This window comes from Culex pipiens, chromosome 1 (genome assembly GCF_016801865.2).
Source record: "Culex pipiens pallens isolate TS chromosome 1, TS_CPP_V2, whole genome shotgun sequence".
Lineage (NCBI taxonomy): Eukaryota > Metazoa > Arthropoda > Insecta > Diptera > Culicidae > Culex > Culex pipiens.
The window spans coordinates 134642065-134660340 of record NC_068937.1 but is presented as its reverse complement, the minus strand read 5'-3'; the positions used below and the strand labels follow the sequence as shown (position 1 = coordinate 134660340).

At 34.0% G+C, this 18276-nt stretch overlaps 2 protein-coding genes and 1 non-coding gene across 4 annotated transcripts; 1 reads left to right on the top strand and 2 right to left on the bottom strand.

Moving 5' to 3' along the window:
* The first annotated feature begins 5930 nt into the window (after window positions 1–5930).
* Trnal-aag (transfer RNA leucine (anticodon AAG)) lies at window positions 5931–6012 on the top strand. Its single transcript has one exon. It is a non-coding gene; the product is annotated as a tRNA-Leu (tRNA).
* A 1161-nt stretch (window positions 6013–7173) lies between these two features.
* Window positions 7174–7846, bottom strand: LOC120432053 (uncharacterized). The gene has a single exon (XM_052710482.1). The coding sequence runs from the start codon at window positions 7833–7835 to the stop codon at window positions 7410–7412; it is 426 nt and encodes a 141-aa protein (XP_052566442.1). The 5' UTR covers window positions 7836–7846; the 3' UTR covers window positions 7174–7409.
* A 584-nt stretch (window positions 7847–8430) lies between these two features.
* Window positions 8431–16714, bottom strand: LOC120432052 (sorting nexin-12). 2 transcript variants are annotated; one of them, XM_039597185.2, is made up of 4 exons: window positions 16538–16714; window positions 15662–15939; window positions 9219–9314; window positions 8431–9054 (listed from the first exon to the last, which is right to left on the bottom strand). In XM_039597185.2, the coding sequence occupies exons 2-4, from the start codon at window positions 15836–15838 to the stop codon at window positions 8824–8826; spliced, it is 504 nt and encodes a 167-aa protein (XP_039453119.1). In that variant the 5' UTR covers window positions 15839–15939; window positions 16538–16714; the 3' UTR covers window positions 8431–8823. The 2 variants fall into 2 exon arrangements, with proteins under 2 accessions (XP_039453119.1, XP_039453120.1); XM_039597186.2 differs by lacking the exon at window positions 16538–16714 and adding an exon at window positions 15997–16121.
* Between the last annotated feature and the right edge of the window lie 1562 nt (window positions 16715–18276).

Genomic DNA, 18276 nt, shown 5'->3' with positions numbered 1-18276 from the left:
GCGTTTCTCATTACTCTTACAAGAGATAAAAACAGCCAAAGTTATTTGCAAAACTTTAAAATGTTGTGTTTTGATCTAATTTTTATTGAACTTCTAATATGATTTTTGGACAATATAAAAAGCATTTATTGATATTATAAGTGTTTGTTTATATAGTTTTTACCACAATTTTCATTATTCTATAGATAGATGAGTCCAAAAACATTAAAAAATGTATTTTTAATTGAATTTTATGTAATAAGCGTGGTCGGGGCAAAATGCACCGCTGTGATGCTCCTTTTGAAAAACAGCGGTGTCATCTAGTGGTGACTAGTGAAAACTGCTTTTACCCGGTGCATTTTGCCCCATGTTGTGGTGCATTTTGCCCCGTTGTTGTAGTGCATTTTACCCCAATGTTGCGGTGCATATTGCCCCGCATGGTTGTTTGAAATGAATCAAAAATGTTTTTAGAAATTTGATATTTTCGAACAATTTTGAGGTTTTTAAGACTTTTTCACATGGGTGACGAAGAATAATAGTTGTTTTAGAACATCTGACAAAATTCTTCCACAGAATTGATGTTGAGAAATCACAGTTTTCACTTAGGGGGTGCATATTACCCCCTCTCCCCCTATTATTTTTTTTGAAATCTTTTTACAGGGCATTGAAATATACATTTTCATCTGTTAACAAAATGAATTTCAAGACATTTGGTTGAATCATTGCTGAGATATAGCTATTTGAAGTAAGCAGTTTCAAAAAACGGGTGCCATGATATCTCAACAGTGCGTTGACCAAATCGGCTCAAAATTTGGTGAAGACTCGTTGAACCAGTCCCGTGTTCATGACGAAGACCGATTTTTAAAAAAATAATTTAAAAAAAAGATAATTTTTTTATGTTTTTAAACAATCGTCAGTTTTTGATTTTTGTATTTTTTTTAAATGCAAAATTTCTAAATCGGGCTTGGTCCTGCACACGGAATATGTCTTGAGAGTCTTTACCTCAAATTTCAGCCAATTGGGTCCATCCCATCTCGAGATATCGTGGCACCCGTAAATCAACTCGGTGTTTAGAGAAAATCGCTTCCAAAGTTTTTCAGTCCGCTTTGGTCATGGCAAATTTATGAGCTTAAATCGTCTATTGCTCAGTTTTATCATGAAATATCTTCATGAAACTTTCATGAGGGATTGAAAATCATCTTTTAAGTCATGGTGTCGATTTCTGGAAAAGTCAGGGAAAACCTGGAATTGTCAGGGAATTTTATTTGACCTGGAAAAGTCAGGGAAAGTCAGGGAATTTTAAGCTGGGTCAGGGAATTTCGATGATCTTAAAAATATTACTACAAAATTTCATTTCTTTTTGAAAATTCGCCCTTGATGATGTATTTGAATGTCTTCCAGGCCAAACTTTGCAACATTGATAATATTTAATTTTTTAGGAACGCAAATCTCCATATAAAAAAAATGCTTAAGAAAAAGGTCACGAAAAAAAGGAACAGCAACGAAAAGTTGCATTTGGCATTTCTTCGCGCGTTGCTTGTTTGCAATATGTTTAGGTTTAAAAATCAAATAATTTGGATTTGCGTTCAACTGAAAATTACAAATTACTAGCGCACACAGGGTGGGACAATATGAGGCAGTTGCCCCACCATCCTCAGAGATTTGTTCTAAAATTGGTCGTTTGCTCAGCATATAGGGACCATAGAGAAAATCATACATTTTGTCAGAAAAATTGAATGATTAAAAAATTCAAAAGTTAAAAAATTCGAACATTTGAAAATTAAAAAAAAATAAAATTCTAAAGCTCAAAGATTCTAAATTTTGAAAATTTTGAATTTCTGGCATTTGGGAATTGTTGATTTTTTTATTTTTTTAAATTTTTATTCTAAAATTCTAAAAAAATGCAAGATTAAAAAAATTTCCAAAATTTAGTATTTGTTATCTAAATTTTTATTTTTCTAAAAATTAAACTGAACTATGATTTAAAAATGATCCAAAGTAATATAATTTTGTGTAATCTAAAATGTACGCAAAATAGTGATGGTGAAATGGAATTAAAAATTAAAGAAATAAAACAAAAAAATATGGAAAAAACAGGGTTGTTACGGACGGGCCGAATTTGGAACGGATTTCAAGCGGTAGATATTTTTATAAAGAAAAATATTGATAAGATGAAGATTATGAAGACATATTTTTTTTAAATGTGTTGTTGAGAATTTCCCTTAGTAAATGTAGTAATACACTACACTTAACTCATTTTTAAATATACTGACTCTGAATATTTAATTTCATTCAAGTTTTGAGTAATGTTTTTGCCCTTATTTAGTGTTCTTTTATACTGGATACATTCAATTTTAATCTTGTGAATCTTAATCATATTTGAAACTTCCAGTGGGTGTACTGTACTTATATCCCAAATATGAGCTTGATTGGACGTAACAGCAGTTGGCTCCGCCTTTGAATTTTAGATGGGATTCAACCAGTAGATTTTTTTTTTTAAATTTAAACATTCTTGAAGAAAAATAAAAAAAAAACAAAACATTAAAAAATTACAGCTCCAGCATTCAAAATTGAATTACTCAGTAACCAGGAAATAAAATTAGGAAAAATAGTATTAAAAAACAAAAAAAAAATCATATTAAAAAAAATTAAAAGATCTAAAATTTTGAAAAATAAATTCATAAATTCTTAAATTCTTAAATTCTTAAATTCTTAAATTCTTAAATTCTTAAATTCTTAAATTCTTAAATTCTTAAATTCTTAAATTCTTAAATTCTTAAATTCTTAAATTCTTAAATTCTTAAATTCTTACATTCTTAAATTCTTAAATTCTTAAATTCTTAAATTCTTAAATTCTTAAATTCTTAAATTCTTAAATTCTTAAATTCTTAAATTCTTAAATTCTTAAATTCTTAAATTCTTAAATTCTTAAATTCTTAAATTCTTAAATTCTTAAATTCTTAAATTCTTAAATTCTTAAATTCTTAAATTCTTAAATTCTTAAATTCTTAAATTCTTAAATTCTTAAATTCTTAAATTCTTAAATTCTTAAATTCTTAAGGGTGCACAGCAACCAAGGAAGTTGTTGTCTTCTTATTCAAAAATTGATAAATTTACGGACCAAATCCTGAAACGATCTGATTGCGAAAAAAGGAAAATTTTGTTGTAAATCGCTTAGTAGACAGTACTTTAGGGGATGAATAAAAAATTATATCGATAGTTCCCGTAGTTTCGAAAATACTAAAATATCTGTAACAAAAATCTTGGTGCAAAAGCTCTGGTTGATGTGCACCGTTAAATTCTTAAATTCTTAAATTCTTAAATTCTTAAATTCTTAAATTCTTAAATTCTTAAATTCTTAAATTCTTAAATTCTTAAATTCTTAAATTCTTAAATTCTTAAATTCTTAAATTCTTAAATTCTTAAATTCTTAAATTCTTAAATTCTTAAATTCATAAATTCTTAAATTCTTAAATTCTTAAATTCTTAAATTCTTAAATTCTTAAATTCTTAAATTCTTAAATTCTTAAATTCTTAAATTCTTAAATTCTTAAATTCTTAAATTCTTAAATTCTTAAATTCTTAAATTCTTAAATTCTTAAATTCTTAAATTCTTAAATTCTTAAATTCTTAAATTCTTAAATTCTTAAATTCTTAAATTCTTAAATTCTTAAATTCTTAAATTCTTAAATTCTTAAATTCTTAAATTCTTAAATTCTTAAATTCTTAAATTCTTAAATTCTTAAATTCTTAAATTCTTAAATTCTTGAATTCTTAAATTCTTAAATTCTTAAATTCTTAAATTCTTAAATTCTTAAATTCTTAAATTCTTAAATTCTTAAATTCTTAAATTCTTAAATTCTTAAATTCTAAAATTCTTAAATTCTTAAATTCTTAAATTCTTAAATTCTTAAATTCCTAGGTTCTTGAATGCTGCCATTTTTGTTACCATCTTAGATTACAGAAAACCTGATAAAATTTGAAGTATTTTTGGAGTTATTTTTTTCGGTTAGAGAAATTTTGAGAAGAAGATGTAGGAAAATTTGCTTCGATTTTTCTAAGTGACGCTTTGGTAATATCATCGAGTATGAACTGTGTCTTAAATTTAAAATCTCAAGATCAAGGATTTATTGCAATTTTGAAATTTTATTATTTTTTAAGATTTGATTTAATTTTTAGATCTTAATTTCTTAATGTTTAAATTTTTGTTTTTTTTTTTGCTAAAATGTTTGTTTTGTCTTTTCCCTCTAGTTTACCTAATCCAAATATACATACATTTTCAGCGTTTCAAGATTCTGCGTTCTTAGATTACAAAATTAAATTTATTATGAAACTCTTTTGTAATTTTTTTGCAAAATTATTTTTCTTCAAATGACGCGGATTGGGTTTTTGGGATGGCGCGGATTTGGCATTTGAGAGTTCAAGAATTTATAAAATATGGTCTCTTCGGAAAAGTTGTTTAAACAGCATCCAGCATCCGAGATTTCATAGGGATTGTACAACTACAATTTACATATTTTTCCCCAAACAACTTTCAAGGGCATACAAGGAGGAGTTCCCGTGGTCAGATCGAGCTTAAATTTGGAATCTATTCCAAAACACCCAAATATCTAAGTTTGATGAATAATGACTTTTTGAAAAGCTCAAGCAGGTTGTATTTTGTTTTTATTTTTATAAAATGTATTGATCGTGTGAATGATCGTCTGTAGGCTCTGGTCAAGGTAGATTTTTTTTTAATTTTATAGCAAAAATATTTTTTTGTAAAATTATTTAAGAGGATGTTTTTTTTTATATTCAGAAAACCGTTTACTTTAAATACAAACATTGTTGAAAAAGACCTACAGATCTTTTTTTGAAACCGTAAACATGTACTTGAAAAATTCACATTAAATGGTATATTTTTCATAGATTTTCAGTTTTTTAAATCTTTCTTAAGGTTCTGCAAAATTACATATTTTTTAAAAATTTTGTCTCCAAAACCTTTAGTTTTTTTTTATAAAAACACAATCAAAAATGGCATCGGCCTAATTCGTTTGAAAATTCGGCAAAAGGCAACAATTTTAAAATTAAACATGACTTCTTACTTTAATTCAAATTTTCAATTGATTTTTGTTTTGAAAAACTTTTAACTTTAAATTTTCTTTAAGAAATTAACTAATCGCAATTAGAAATTTGCAACAATTTTAATTATTAATTATTTCAAGAGTTTTTTTTTAAAAGGTCCTATAAGCTATTGTGTTTCATATGCTTATAAGACCTATTAAAAAACTCAAGATATTTTGGTAAAGGGGACATTTAAAATGACATCACCAAATAAAAAAAAAAAACATAGGACATTTTTATGGTTGCTCATTTTGGATGTTCGATAAGAAAAAAATGATTGACAAAATAAAAAAATGTTTTTAAGTTTTTGCAGAATCCATCGTTAAAAAAATAAAATAAAAAAGTCATTAAAGTTTTACAATATCTTAACTTTGCAATATTCAAAAAGGAAAATGCATAAAACCATAATTTTTTTTAGAAAATAAACAAAATTTGGTGGTCTGGAGAGGTCAGGGAAAAGTCAGGGAATTTTATTTTGGGATTTGGATCGACACCATGTAAGTGGATTCAATAAATTTTCTGTGAAATTCATTTTTTGTGATTTCTCACATGTATGTAACCCCTTAAGAGATTTTAAAAGCGTTACTGTTCAAATTTTGATCAACAAAGTACTGTTTTGTTACTTTTCAAAGGTTTTTTATTTGCTTTTTACTTGATAAGATGAGCCGTCTATCATTTACTAAAGCAATTTTTGTTCCAAAATTATAAAATTTACGTACCATTACAAGGAAGAGGAAAATCTTCATGTTCTATGAAAGAGTCAATCCGATTAGTGAAACTTGAACTATGGACTTCAACCCTGGAAATCCACAAATCCTCTAGCCTTGAAAACTCTCTCCCTTCACCAAGGTAGCGTGGCCGAGCGGTCTAAGGCGCTGGTTTAAGGCACCAGTCACTTCGGTGGCGTGGGTTCGAATCCCACCGCTGCCAAGATCTTTTTTTTTATTAACTGTCTTTTTTGTTTTTGATCCAGGCCGCCGTCAGCGAGTTCGAAGCGCGCATAGAAGAGTGTTTGGCGATCCGCGAGGAAGGCGCCGCCGGCGCCAACGCCGGTGCAACGAGTGACACCGAAGGTCGACCCGCGTCACCACCGGCGGCTGCCGCTCGTGGCAAGACGAACCGAGGTAAAGCGGGAGCGACGGGCGGCAAGTCGCGGAAGGCGCCGCAATCTGCGGCGAAGGCGGGTCGCCGAGGACGTGCGGCTGCACGCGTTCAGAGCTCCTCGGACGAGGACAGCGACAGCAGCGAGGAGAACCTGCCGCCGGCGGCCAGCTCCCGGGCGGCGGCGCGGGCTCGCCAGAACAAAAAGATTACCAAGGTCGTCGAGAGCGAAAACTCAGGTAGGACCGGTTCCCGGCATTTGCGCACCAAGTAGAGCTTCCTTAACCCACTCCACCAAATCCTTCAAGCATGAAAATCCGGTTGTAGATGAACGTTGTTTGGCTTTTTTTTGTGGTTTTGTTTATGGTAAATGGTATTTTTTTTAAATAAAGCACATTTTTTAAGTTACTTTGTAGTTTGTCTTTGTTTGCGTATTGTTTGAAATAGTAACGGCGAACCCTGCTAATCAAGTCTTCATTTTCACCTGGAATCGTTTCGTTTCAAGGCTACCCTGATTAATTTCGTTATTCAAAATTAATTTAACAAACTTCCATCCAACCATTTGCTAACCGACGGCGAATCAATTTTGCAAAATTTACGCCAGATTTTCACGTTTCATTTTTCGCAATAATAATCTTGATTTTTCTTCTGTTCTTTTTTATGTTATCTCTCTTCGCGCGCACACACCATCGCCCTCCGCCCACACACGAACCAGACCTTGAAACTATGCCCGCCAAGCGCAGCAAAGCGAAACGAATCCAAGTGCAAAATTAACGGACACAACCCTCGCTCGCGCGTGCTCCACGTGTTTGTGATGTGCCATGTTTTTAAACTGTCCCTGCCCATAAAATGCTTTTAACTTCTGTCATTAATTGTGTGCACAAATGTTCTAGAATTATCCTAGCTTAGTTTAGCGCTTGGTTCAACTTCTTCAATAAAGAAAGTGAAAGCTCCAATTCGAAACTGTGTGTTCTTTCTCTTCCCTTCTAGACGACGACGAAGTACAGCCGCGGGCGAAAAAGGGCCGAGATCGGCGTTAAGTTTACCACAAATTGTGTCGTGCCTGCTTGCTTGTTCTTTTTCTACTTTCCTTTATTTATTACGATTAAGCATAAAAAACTACAAACTATACACGTTAAGTTCAAAAACTGGCACACTTTTTGTGCGAAGTACATCGAAATGGTTGAAATAAATTATATCTCTCAAATCGCAACGCTGTTAACCACTCAAACGTCCGAACTTCCACAAGTATGATCATTCTTGACCTGCACCATCCGGCCGTAGTAATCCGTGTGCAGCCGGAAGTTACACCCGCTCGTCTTCGCACTCGCGCACCGCCAGTACAGCCGCTGCTCGGACGACCCGTGCCGGTACAAATCGCGCCCCTGAAACACCAACTTCTTGCCGGTAAACATGGCCGTCGTCGTCGTCGTCGTCGCTGGTTTGGTGGCCGCATGGTTGTGGCCGTGCTTGCCCAGGTGAACGTCACCGGCCAGGCCCACCGACAGCGATGCCTTGCACTTGAGCCGGCGCATCAGGGCGCACCGATACCAGGTGATTCCGCGCCGAACGGGACCACTTTTGTGGTAGTGGAAGCCGTTGTGCCGGAAGCGGGACCGGCGACTGTCGACCAGGGTGAAGGGCGGGTTCATGGGTTGATCTGAAAGTGAGCGGGAGTTAGTTGCGTGTTTTTTTTAGAATTGAAAAAAGGATGTGATATCTTGTACTTTCATCAAAAAATGCCTCAAACTTTAATGTAGACTCAATTTTAATCAATAATGTTCACCTTTCATTCATTCAAATGTGTATGCATGTGTTGTTGTTGTTGCTTAAATACAGCTACAGCGAATAATTCAAGACTGATTTTGCTTTCACTATTTTTGTTTTACTGATTTGCAATCTTCCATCGACAAATAATTAACACACATCCATGGGGGAGGGGAAGGGGGTGTGTGGGCGTGGGAAAAGGGGAAGGACCGTTCGCAGGAAACACACACACCCACTTTTGCTCCCAAAACGACTCGAAAGTCGTTCAGTTTTTATGCTTAACAAAATAATTTTAATGAAATTTGGTTGTTTTGCCTTGAACGTGCATTGAAATTTTTAACTAAAATCACTTTCATCAACTGAACTGAAAAAGATCTGCAGATTTCGGCACTTCAAACCAAATCCTCGATTGTCGGTAAAGTAGGTCTCGAAGGGACGTCGTCGCCGCAAATAGATTTCAGAAACGTAACGCCTCTACACTGTGAGTTGAAATTGCTTATATTTTGTTTAGTGTTTTACCTACAGCATACTCCTTTCCAATACACATGTCATAAATGGGTACTTTTTAGCTCAACTTAACATAACTTTTTTTTATGTTTCTTTCGATGATCAGTTTTGTTCACCTCAGCGCGTTCGTTCTACACAATTAGGCAAAAAAATAGAATTAAACAGAAGCGAAAATAGTACACTTTCACGATTTTCTTCGCTCAAATCGCAATTTTAGATCTCTAAACGGCGCTCGCGCCTTTTTCAACCACCATTTGCACGCAAATGTTGGTGAGTGTGTGTGTTCATGTCTAATAGGGAGGAAAAAAAGAAGAAAGAAACAATTCTCCGTCGTCGTCATCTCTTCCGGTCGTGCCCGCGTCGCCTTTACGTGTTCCGGATCTTGCCGGGGACGTAGTTCTTGTCGATGGACGGCTCCTGCAGAAACATGTGCAAACAGCGCTCGTTCTGGGCCAGCGGATGGCCGGCGATTTTGTTCACAAACTGCTCCAGCCCTTTCCTGCGCTCCTCGATAAAGTTCTCGTCGAAGAGGCCGTCGTCGCCCCGGAACGGCATCTGGCGCTTCCACGCCTTGCCCGGCAGCGGCGGCACCACGATCTGGAAGGGCAAGAACGATGCGTCATACGGGTATCGATTGAGTGCTAATCAGCTTTGGGCAGCGCCCGCGTAACACATTGTCGTCGGTCGGAACCGGTTTTGCATAACTCCTCTACAATAGCGAAACGAAAAGTGCATAACAAAATCAATTATTTTGCACGTACCTTGCTATCGCGCTCGAGTTCGTTTCGTAGCCACTCAAAGTCGCTGTACCGTCTTCGGACGCTCGATTCCTTCACTTTGAACACGGGCAGGTTTGTCTGGAAGAAAAAGGAGGGGGGGAACTGGATTAGTGGAATGCCGTCGTAAAGTATGACTTATGTTCCTCGCATTTGCATTTCCCTAACACCGAGGTGAATGTCAAGCACCTGCGATCCATACATAAATTATGTAAAACTAGCGTTTCCCAATCACAGAATTCAACAACAAGCACCATCAGCTTATCGCAACAAAGGCATACGAATTAGGCCGATTCTGGATTCACAACCTGGTACAATCACCCTGACCACTCAAATCCCATTTTCAAATTCCCGACTTTTCCATAAACTCTAAAATAGGCATTTCTTATCTAAATAATGGTTCAAAAAAACTCTTTATAAAAAAAGTTAATATCAACCATCGAAAAAAAGCAAAACAAATTTTAAAAAATCAAACTATTTACAATTTTCGTATAAAAAGAAACTCAACAACAAACTCCTAAAAAATACTTTAAAAATTGAAGCACTCATTATTTTAATTCAGAGTAGAAACATAAACAAATAATAGTCTTTGAAAAATAACCGAAAACATAAAAATACTTATAATTTAAATTTTTAACTGGCAAACGTATAGTTTTTGATACTTCATTTCAACTGGAAATGGCAAAAAGTTAAATATTCTTAATTTTATTTAAATTCAAAAAGCGCTTAAAATTAAGTTCCCTTCAAAATTTTGTAAATTTTGAAATTGATTTTTTTAATCAATGCTGATGTATCCAGTTATCAGTATTTAACTGTTTTATTTTTTTTTTTCAATGAAAAATTCAGTTTGATAAGATTCCATGTTTTACAACTTACTTTATGCGAAATGTTCAAAAGGACAAATTCTTTAAGGTACCACTAAAGCCGAAATCTGGTAAATTTTCTGAATTTTTGCCAACACTTCCAAAAAATGTCGCGCAACATAAATTGATGTTGCAAGGTACCCAGTCAATACATTTCGATTTCTGAAACAGAATCTAACTAGAATCGTATACGAATTCCGTTTCTGTGCTCGAACTGGTTGTTGTAGATTTGTTGAGATATCCTAGGTCATCCAGAACTCCCTAGAGTTGAGGCCTGTGGGTTTCCGCCGTAACAAGCAAGAGGTCGATAGTTTTCGATTCCGGAACAAATGCGAATAGCTTCAGTGGGTATGGTTGACTACTTTGTTGATATGTTGGGATATCCTAGATCATCAAGAACTCCCTGAAGTTGAGGCCTGTGGGTCTACCGCCGTAACAAAAAAGAGGTCGATAGATTTTGAATCTGGATCATATGCGAATAGCTTCAGTGGGTATGGTAGACTTCTTTGTATATATGTTGGGGTATCCTAGGTAATCCAGAACTCCCTGAAGTTGAGGTCTGTGGGTCTACCGCCGTAACAAGAAAGAGGTCGATAGATTTCGACCCAGGATCATACGCGAATAGCTTCAGTGGGTATGGTAAACTTCTTTGTAGATATGTTGGGATATCCTAGGTCATCAAGAACTCCCTAGAGTTGAGGCCTGTGGGTCTTCCGCCGTAACAAGCAAGAGGTTGATAGTTTTCGATTCCGGAACAAATGCGAATAGCTTCAGTGGGTATGGTTGACTACTTTGTTGATATGTTGGGATATCCTAGATCATCAAGAACTCCCTAAAGTTGAGGCCTGTGGGTCTACCGCCGTAACAAAAAAGAGGTCGATAGATTTTGAATCTGGATCATATGCGAATAGCTTCAGTGGGTATGGTAGACTTCTTTGTATATATGTTGGGGTATCCTAGGTAATCCAGAACTCCCTGAAGTTGAGGTCTGTGGGTCTACCGCCGTAACAAGAAAGAGGTCGATAGATTTCGACCCAGGATCACTCTTTGGAGTTGAGGCCTGTGGGTCTACCGCCGTAACAAAAAAGCTGTCGATAGATTTCGACCCAAAATCATATGCGAATAGCTTCAGTGGGTATGGTAGACTTCTTTGTAGATATGTTGGGATTTTGTAATTTTGCAATTTTGCAATTTTGTAATTTTGTAATTTTGTAATTTTGTAATTTTGTAATTTTGTAATTTTGTAATTTTGTAATTTTGTAATTTTGTAATTTTGTAATTTTGTAATTTTGTAATTTTGTAATTTTGTAATTTTGTAATTTTGTAATTTTGTAATTTTGTAATTTTGTAATTTTGTAATTTTGTAATTTTGTAATTTTGTAATTTTGTAATTTTGTAATTTTGTAATTTTGTAATTTTGTAATTTTGTAATTTTGTAATTTTGTAATTTTGTAATTTTGTAATTTTGTAATTTTGTAATTTTGTAATTTTGTAATTTTGTAATTTTGTAATTTTGTAATTTTGTAATTTTGTAATTTTGTAATTTTGTAATTTTGTAATTTTGTAATTTTGTAATTTTGTAATTTTGTCATTTTGTAATTTTGTAATTTTGTAATTTTGTAATTTTGTAATTATGTAATTTTGTAATTTTGTGGTTTTGTAATTTTGTAATTTTGTAATTTTGTAATATTTTCTTATTTTCTTATTTTCTTATTTTTTGCTTATTTTCTTATTTTCTTATTTTCTTATTTTCTTATTTTCTTATTTTCTTATTTTCTTATTATCTTATTTTCTTATTTTCTTATTTTCTTATTTTCTTATTTTCTTATTTTCTTATTTTCTTGTTTTCTTGTTTTCTTTTTTTATTTTTTTTCTTATTTTCTTATTTTCTTGTTTTCTTATTTTCTTATTTTCTTATTTTCTTATTTTCTTATTTTCTTATTTGCTTATTTTCTTATTTTCTTATTTTCTTATTTTTTTGTTTTCTTATTTTCTTATTTTCTTATTTTCTTATGTTCTTATTTTCTTATTTTCTTATTTTCTTATTTTCTTATTTTCTTATTTTCTTATTTTCTTATTTTCTTATTTTCTTATTTTCTTATTTTCTTATTTTCTTATTTTCTTATTTTCTTATTTTCTTATTTTCTAATGTTCTAATTTTCTAATTTTCTAATTTTCTAATTTTCATATTTTCTTATTTTCTTATTTTCTTATTTTCTTATTTGCTTATTTTCTTATTTTCTTATTTTCTTATTTTCTTATTTTCTTATTTTCTTATTTTCTTATTTTCTTATTTTCTTATTTTCTTATTTTCTTATTTTCTTATTTTCTTATTTTCTTATTTTCTTATTTTCTTATTTTCTTATTTTCTTATTTTCTTGTTTTCTTTTTTTCTTTTTTTCTTATTTTCTTATTTTCTTTTTTTCTTTTTTTCTTATTTTCTTATTTTCTTGTTTTCTTGTTTTCTTGTTTTCATATTTTCTTATTTTCTTATTTTCTTATTTTCTTATTTTCTTATTTACTTATTTTCTTATTTTCTTATTTTCTTATTTTCTTATTTTCTTATTTTCTTATTTTCTTATTTTCTTATTTTCTTATTTTCTTATTTTCTTATTTTCTTATTTTCTTATTTTCTTATTTTCTTATTTTCTTATTTTCTGATTTTCTTATTTTCTTATTTTCTTATTTTCTTAAATATATTCTTATTTTCTTATTTTCTTATTTTCCTATTTTCTTATTTTCTTATTTTCTTATTTTCTTATTTTCTTATTTTCTTACAATTTTACAATTTTACAATTTTACAATTTTACAATTTTACAATTTTACAATTTTACAATTTTACAATTTTACAATTTTACAATTTTACAATTTTACAATTTTACAATCTTACAATTCAAGCGTCCACCAGCTCAACGGATCAACGGACACTTCAGTGCGTTCATTTTCCCGTGTGTGGTATGAACACTACATCTTCGGCCATTGGCCAACTATCCTCCGGAATTCCGACGACCTTCTGCTGCTGTCAATTTCGAGCTTGTGCCGGAATCAACGGACACGGAATTTTTCCACTCCAGTCGGTGATAAAGGCACTAAAACTCTTCTCCGTAACTCCGACGTCGAGCCGGCACCAGCTAAACGGAAACGGACACTTCAGTGCGTTTTCACTCCCGTCACTCACTCCCCTTTACCACAAGCACTATAACACATCTTCGGCCATCGGCCAACTCTTCTCCGGAACTCCGACGGCCTCAGCGGCCAACGTGCTGGTGCCGGAAGCAACTTACAGTTCGAGCGGTCATTCCACTACCGCCTGTGGAGGACACCGCAACTATTCCTTGGCTGCTGGCCAGGTCTCAAAAACTTCTCCGGAACCGTCGGCGAACATCCGATTCCGTCACTTTTCACGTAACCAATCCGATTTTGCAAAACAACTTTGAAGATTTTGCAAAGCACGACAAAGAGCAACATCAAAATGTTGCAAAACAGCACCTGCAACAAAACAAATCGCAGCGCAACCTAAAAGTGCACACTAAAAAGCGGTAAAGCAAAATTGGAATGCAAAAATATAAAAACTTTTCAAGAAATATTGCCAAAATTTAGAACATAGCAACAAACAATTTTCGTCTAATGATTTATTTTATTGCCCCCAAGACTGCAATACCATAACAGTATGATTTTTGTTGAAATAAAGCACAACGTGGGAAGCCAATGCGATATTGCATTATTTTTTTCCACAGTGCATGATACAAAATGCTAACTTGGCAAGGATGCCGACATGGCGGCTTGTGCCCGGAACACGGAATCTTTTTATTTCAAGGTGGTGGCCACTTAGGAATGGGATTCCGGCAGTCTGGAGGAACCATTTTATTCCTTGAAATGTCTTCTTCCCGGAGATATAAATATGAGCTAGATCTATAATGCCGTTTCAGCGCAATGGAGCTTCAAAGAGTTGAAGATTTTGAATCCCATACTATTTTATTTTTTTCACCGATTGAACCTTATTGATTCCAGCGTCGTGAAGAAAGTACTGGACAGATTTTCTCCGTTTTGGTGTTGATTTGTTCGTCAGACAATTCTCTACCCGTAGACGTAAAAATATAAGAGTTTGACAAAACTAATAAAGAGTTACAGCGATTTTCGCAAAAAAAAAGTTAGGCGAAATTTCCGGCTTGTGTGGAACCTTAAACATATTTGCAATAACTTAAATCAAAATTTCTTTTATTTATTTTTTTTTTGCTTTTTCAATATTTTTTCATGTTTACAAAACGGAAAAAAGTTATTCAATTTTTTCATTCAGAACGAACAACGATTGGATTTTATACGATATTTAAGTTTTCCGAAAACTGAAAAAATATAGCTTAATCTATAGTAATTTACCCATACTCGCCCATACTCGCAAAAAAAGTTCAAGATAAGCCTTTGGAAAAAAATCGAAATGACTTAATGAAAATTTTCCACCAAAAAAAACATTGCCACACTCAATATTAAAACAGAATCATAACTTTACGCTGGCCATAATCGTTAAAATCAGGTTCTATTTTTCTATTAGTTTTTCACTAACTTTGTTGCTGTTTTTAGTTAAATTTGTTTTATAAATAGATCTTGTTTGATAAATAAAAATTAGTAAAAATCTGTTGATTTAAAAACCTATATTATGAAACTTTTTGTCAAAAGCAATCAATATTTATCATATTTTTCAATGTCTGAAATGGCCTTTTTCATTCTGACATAGATTGAAATTGTGAAAAGAACCTTAAATTTAAAGTAAGTTACTGAAGAAAAATTTAGTGAATTTAATTTGAAAATTGTACAAAATATGACAAAATTATTCAAGAGTAAAATAGTAAGAAGAAAATATTTTTCAAACAAGTATGCTTGGAATTCCCGACTTTTCCCGACTATTTGACAAAAAATCACAAATTCCCGACTTTTTGCGGATTTTGGCGAATTTCAGACTTTTTCCCGACTTTCCCGATTTCCCGACTTGAGTGGGCACCCTGTAACAATATTTGAAAAATCAAGCCACTTGCTTAAAATAAACTTTCGATTTTCCACCCAAATTTGTAACGATCGTTCTTGCAGTGTAAAAGAAAGCCGCCTTGGAGAATCTTAACTTCTCTTGTTAAGAACGGAAGTTATAGGATGATTTTCAGCCACCTGCTTGGAATCCGCTTTCGATGATTTTCCACCCAAATTTGTAACGATTGTTCTTGAACTGTAACAACCAGCAATTATTCCAGGGCTTCGTGACTCCATAATTTTCCCTGATGAGCAGTTTGCTGCCGAATTTATGGGGATCTTCTTGTCTGTGAAGTAATACGAGAACCGCTTCATGATGTAGGTTACTTGAAAATTTACGTCGGTAATTGGGAAATGCTTAGATTGTTATTACACCAACAAGAACAGCAAAGCCACAATCATGACTAACAAAAGATAGAAGAAGCTCGCGCTTCAGCTTCACGTCCCCTCTCTTATCACAGTTCTGAAAACCAAAACATTTCTCACAGCTTGGGTGCAGTAATCTCCCGGTTGATTGATTCCCCTCCCTCTCCTCCCAAAACTCACCCGCATGCGGACCTCGTAGTCGGTGTATCGCTTTTTGGCCGCCGTCAGTGTCGTCAGCGGGTTTACCACGTCAATTTCGAGAAAGTTGGCCGGAATGGCGTACGCGTCGTCCAGCGTTTGCTTCTTCACGTTCAGGCGCCGGGTGGCCTCGGCCGTGTTGTCCGATTCGGCCATCATGGTGTCGTCCTCCTTCTTCTCCGTGGAATTTGTCTAGTTTGCAGAATTTGGTTTGGATCCCTCCGACGATATCAGGCCGGAAGTCGGACACCGGAATTTGCCTGCGTAAGACACAAAATTATTTCACTCTTTATCGCACTCACTTGTCACTCGTTTGCCTTCCAGAGTCCAAACGTCAGCGACAGTGAAAACAGAATCACAGCAGGCCCTGGCCGGGTTTGAAGGGGAGGAGAAGTTGCTAACAATCAGCGCCAAAAAGGGGAAGTTACCCAATTGTTGACAACAGCACTCAATGATCTTCCCCGTGAGGCGGTACTAGAATAAAGAGATCTACGCTGTTATCAGAGAAACAGCATTCCTCAACAATAGGGCACCTCCCCCTGGCCGTCTTCCACTGATTTGGAACCAACTCCACCATCACAACACAACGAAGAAGTATCTGGAACAACAAATGAAAAGGTACCACGGGAAGAGGGCGTTCCGCTCGTTGCAATGTTTGAGTCACTTTTCACCCGAAACTCCACAAATAACTTCTAATCACGCAGAAAAAAAACACAAACAAGCCAAACCAATTTCGCCATTCCAAGCGCCCTTTTCAAATGTTGTTCCAGGAATGGAAAGCAGGAACCCCGTCAGAAAATGGGAGGCGGATTTTACTGGCTGACTTCGTCCGCCGCTGCTGACTAATCCGACACTTACGGCGGAAATGGGCACTGCGGCGGTTGCGAACCGATCGCGGGTCTGAACGCGCGGAGAGGTCTTTGAACTCGCGGATATCGGAGATTTGTTGCTCGTTTTTTTTTTCTTTCCTTTCTTTTGGAACGCAAATTTTTCTGTTCGTGTGTTGTGGAGATGAGTTTTCGTGAAAGACTGAAATAATTTGATTGGTGGCATGGTTGCCAGCAGAGCTTGGGAGAAAATCTGTTTGGAGGTTTGTGAGAAGTCTGCGCGTCGGTAAAGTAGACTTGGATTAATATTTATATTGACCCCGTTTGTTTGACAACAGTTGGAGTCAAACCAACTGGTGGCCAAAATGGCAGTGATAAAATATTAAACAAACGCTTTTGGTAATTTAATAGGCAATCAACCATTCAAATTTGACTAACATTGGGTGCAAGACCTAAAATTTGCATGTAAAAAAACGACAAAAAAATGTTCATAAGGCTTTGAATAATCGAGGATGAGCTTGGGAAATCTCGACAAATTGCGATCGACATTCGTAATCTCATTTTTGCGCATGTTTTTTTTTTCAATTTTTTTATTCGAACGATAAAAATACAGGGATGCATAAAATTTGGGAAAAGCTAGAAATTTCAGAGAAGCAATAAATTTGTGGGAAGCAAAAAAAATTTTTGGTTTAGATATGATATACAGCCTCGGGCTATACGATCGTATATTAATGCAGTCTAGACCTAATTATCTGAAGCCTCGATTAAGGGGCCACCTATAAACCAGGATCTATCGAGAAATTAAAAAGAGAGACGTGAGCAAGGACGTGAGCCGGTAACATGGAGTGAAACTTTCGCAAGTGTCATGGAAAACTTCACAGCAGCTTGACAGAAAGTTTAACTCCATGTTGCACTTTTAATTTCTCGATAAATATTTTTGTGGAGTGGGTGCATTGACAATTGACACACACCCTAAAGTATCTTGGTGGTCTATGGATAGCACCTTATTTGGGATAACTTAAAAACAAAATTTCATTCAAAAATCTTTAATTAAATAAACAAAAATGCTTGAAAAATTGTTAATAAAAAAAATGGAAATTTCTAATTACAAATTTCGAAAGAATAAAAAATAATAAATTTAAAATTAATCTATCTAAAAAAAATATGTTTTTTAAATCTTAAATTGGGTACTAAAGCCCTATGTCAATTTTTATGTACAACGGTAAAAAACGCGATTAAAAACCATTTCTGATAACTTTTTTTTCATTTTAACGCAAAAAAAAAAATATTGACAAGACAACATTTTTTCGATGGATCTACTATGTTCCCCTTGGAACGAGCTGTCAAGTAGGACCTTTATTGTCAAGAAGGACCGTGTAGTTAATTTTTAGAAATTAAATTAAAAATCCATTTTAAATCCTTTGCGGTCGTTCAAAGGGCCATTGTACTCAGAAAAATAATCTTTATCGTTGTGAACAATAATATCCCAAATTTACGCTTAATTTAAGGACCCAATTCAATAATTAATAAGTTTACATTTAGAAATTACAAAAAAATCTAAAAAAATATAAAAAAAACAAAGATTTATCAATTTTTGAGTAAATTTGAGTATTATCTGCGCACCACCAAACCGAAGTGCGCATCTCTTCTGTTGCGCGAAAAAATCTGTTGCGCCGTACAAAATTGAGTGGTTTGTCGTGTACATCAGTCTGTGGCGCAACAGGCTTTGACAGGTTGCGCTCGTATCTTGATTTTTGTCTGCCTTCACAA

Coding starts and splice junctions, on each gene's coding strand:
- LOC120432052 (XM_039597185.2), bottom strand. CDS start 15,838: ATGATGGCCGAATCGGACAACACGGCCGAGGCCACCCGGCGCCTGAAC. Junction 9,315..15,661: donor ACTACGAGGTCCGCATGCGG/GTGAGTTTTGGG, acceptor TTTTTCTTCCAG/ACAAACCTGCCCGTGTTCAA. Junction 9,055..9,218: donor AACTCGAGCGCGATAGCAAG/GTACGTGCAAAA, acceptor TTGCCCTTCCAG/ATCGTGGTGCCGCCGCTGCC.
- LOC120432053 (XM_052710482.1), bottom strand. CDS start 7,835: ATGAACCCGCCCTTCACCCTGGTCGACAGTCGCCGGTCCCGCTTCCGG.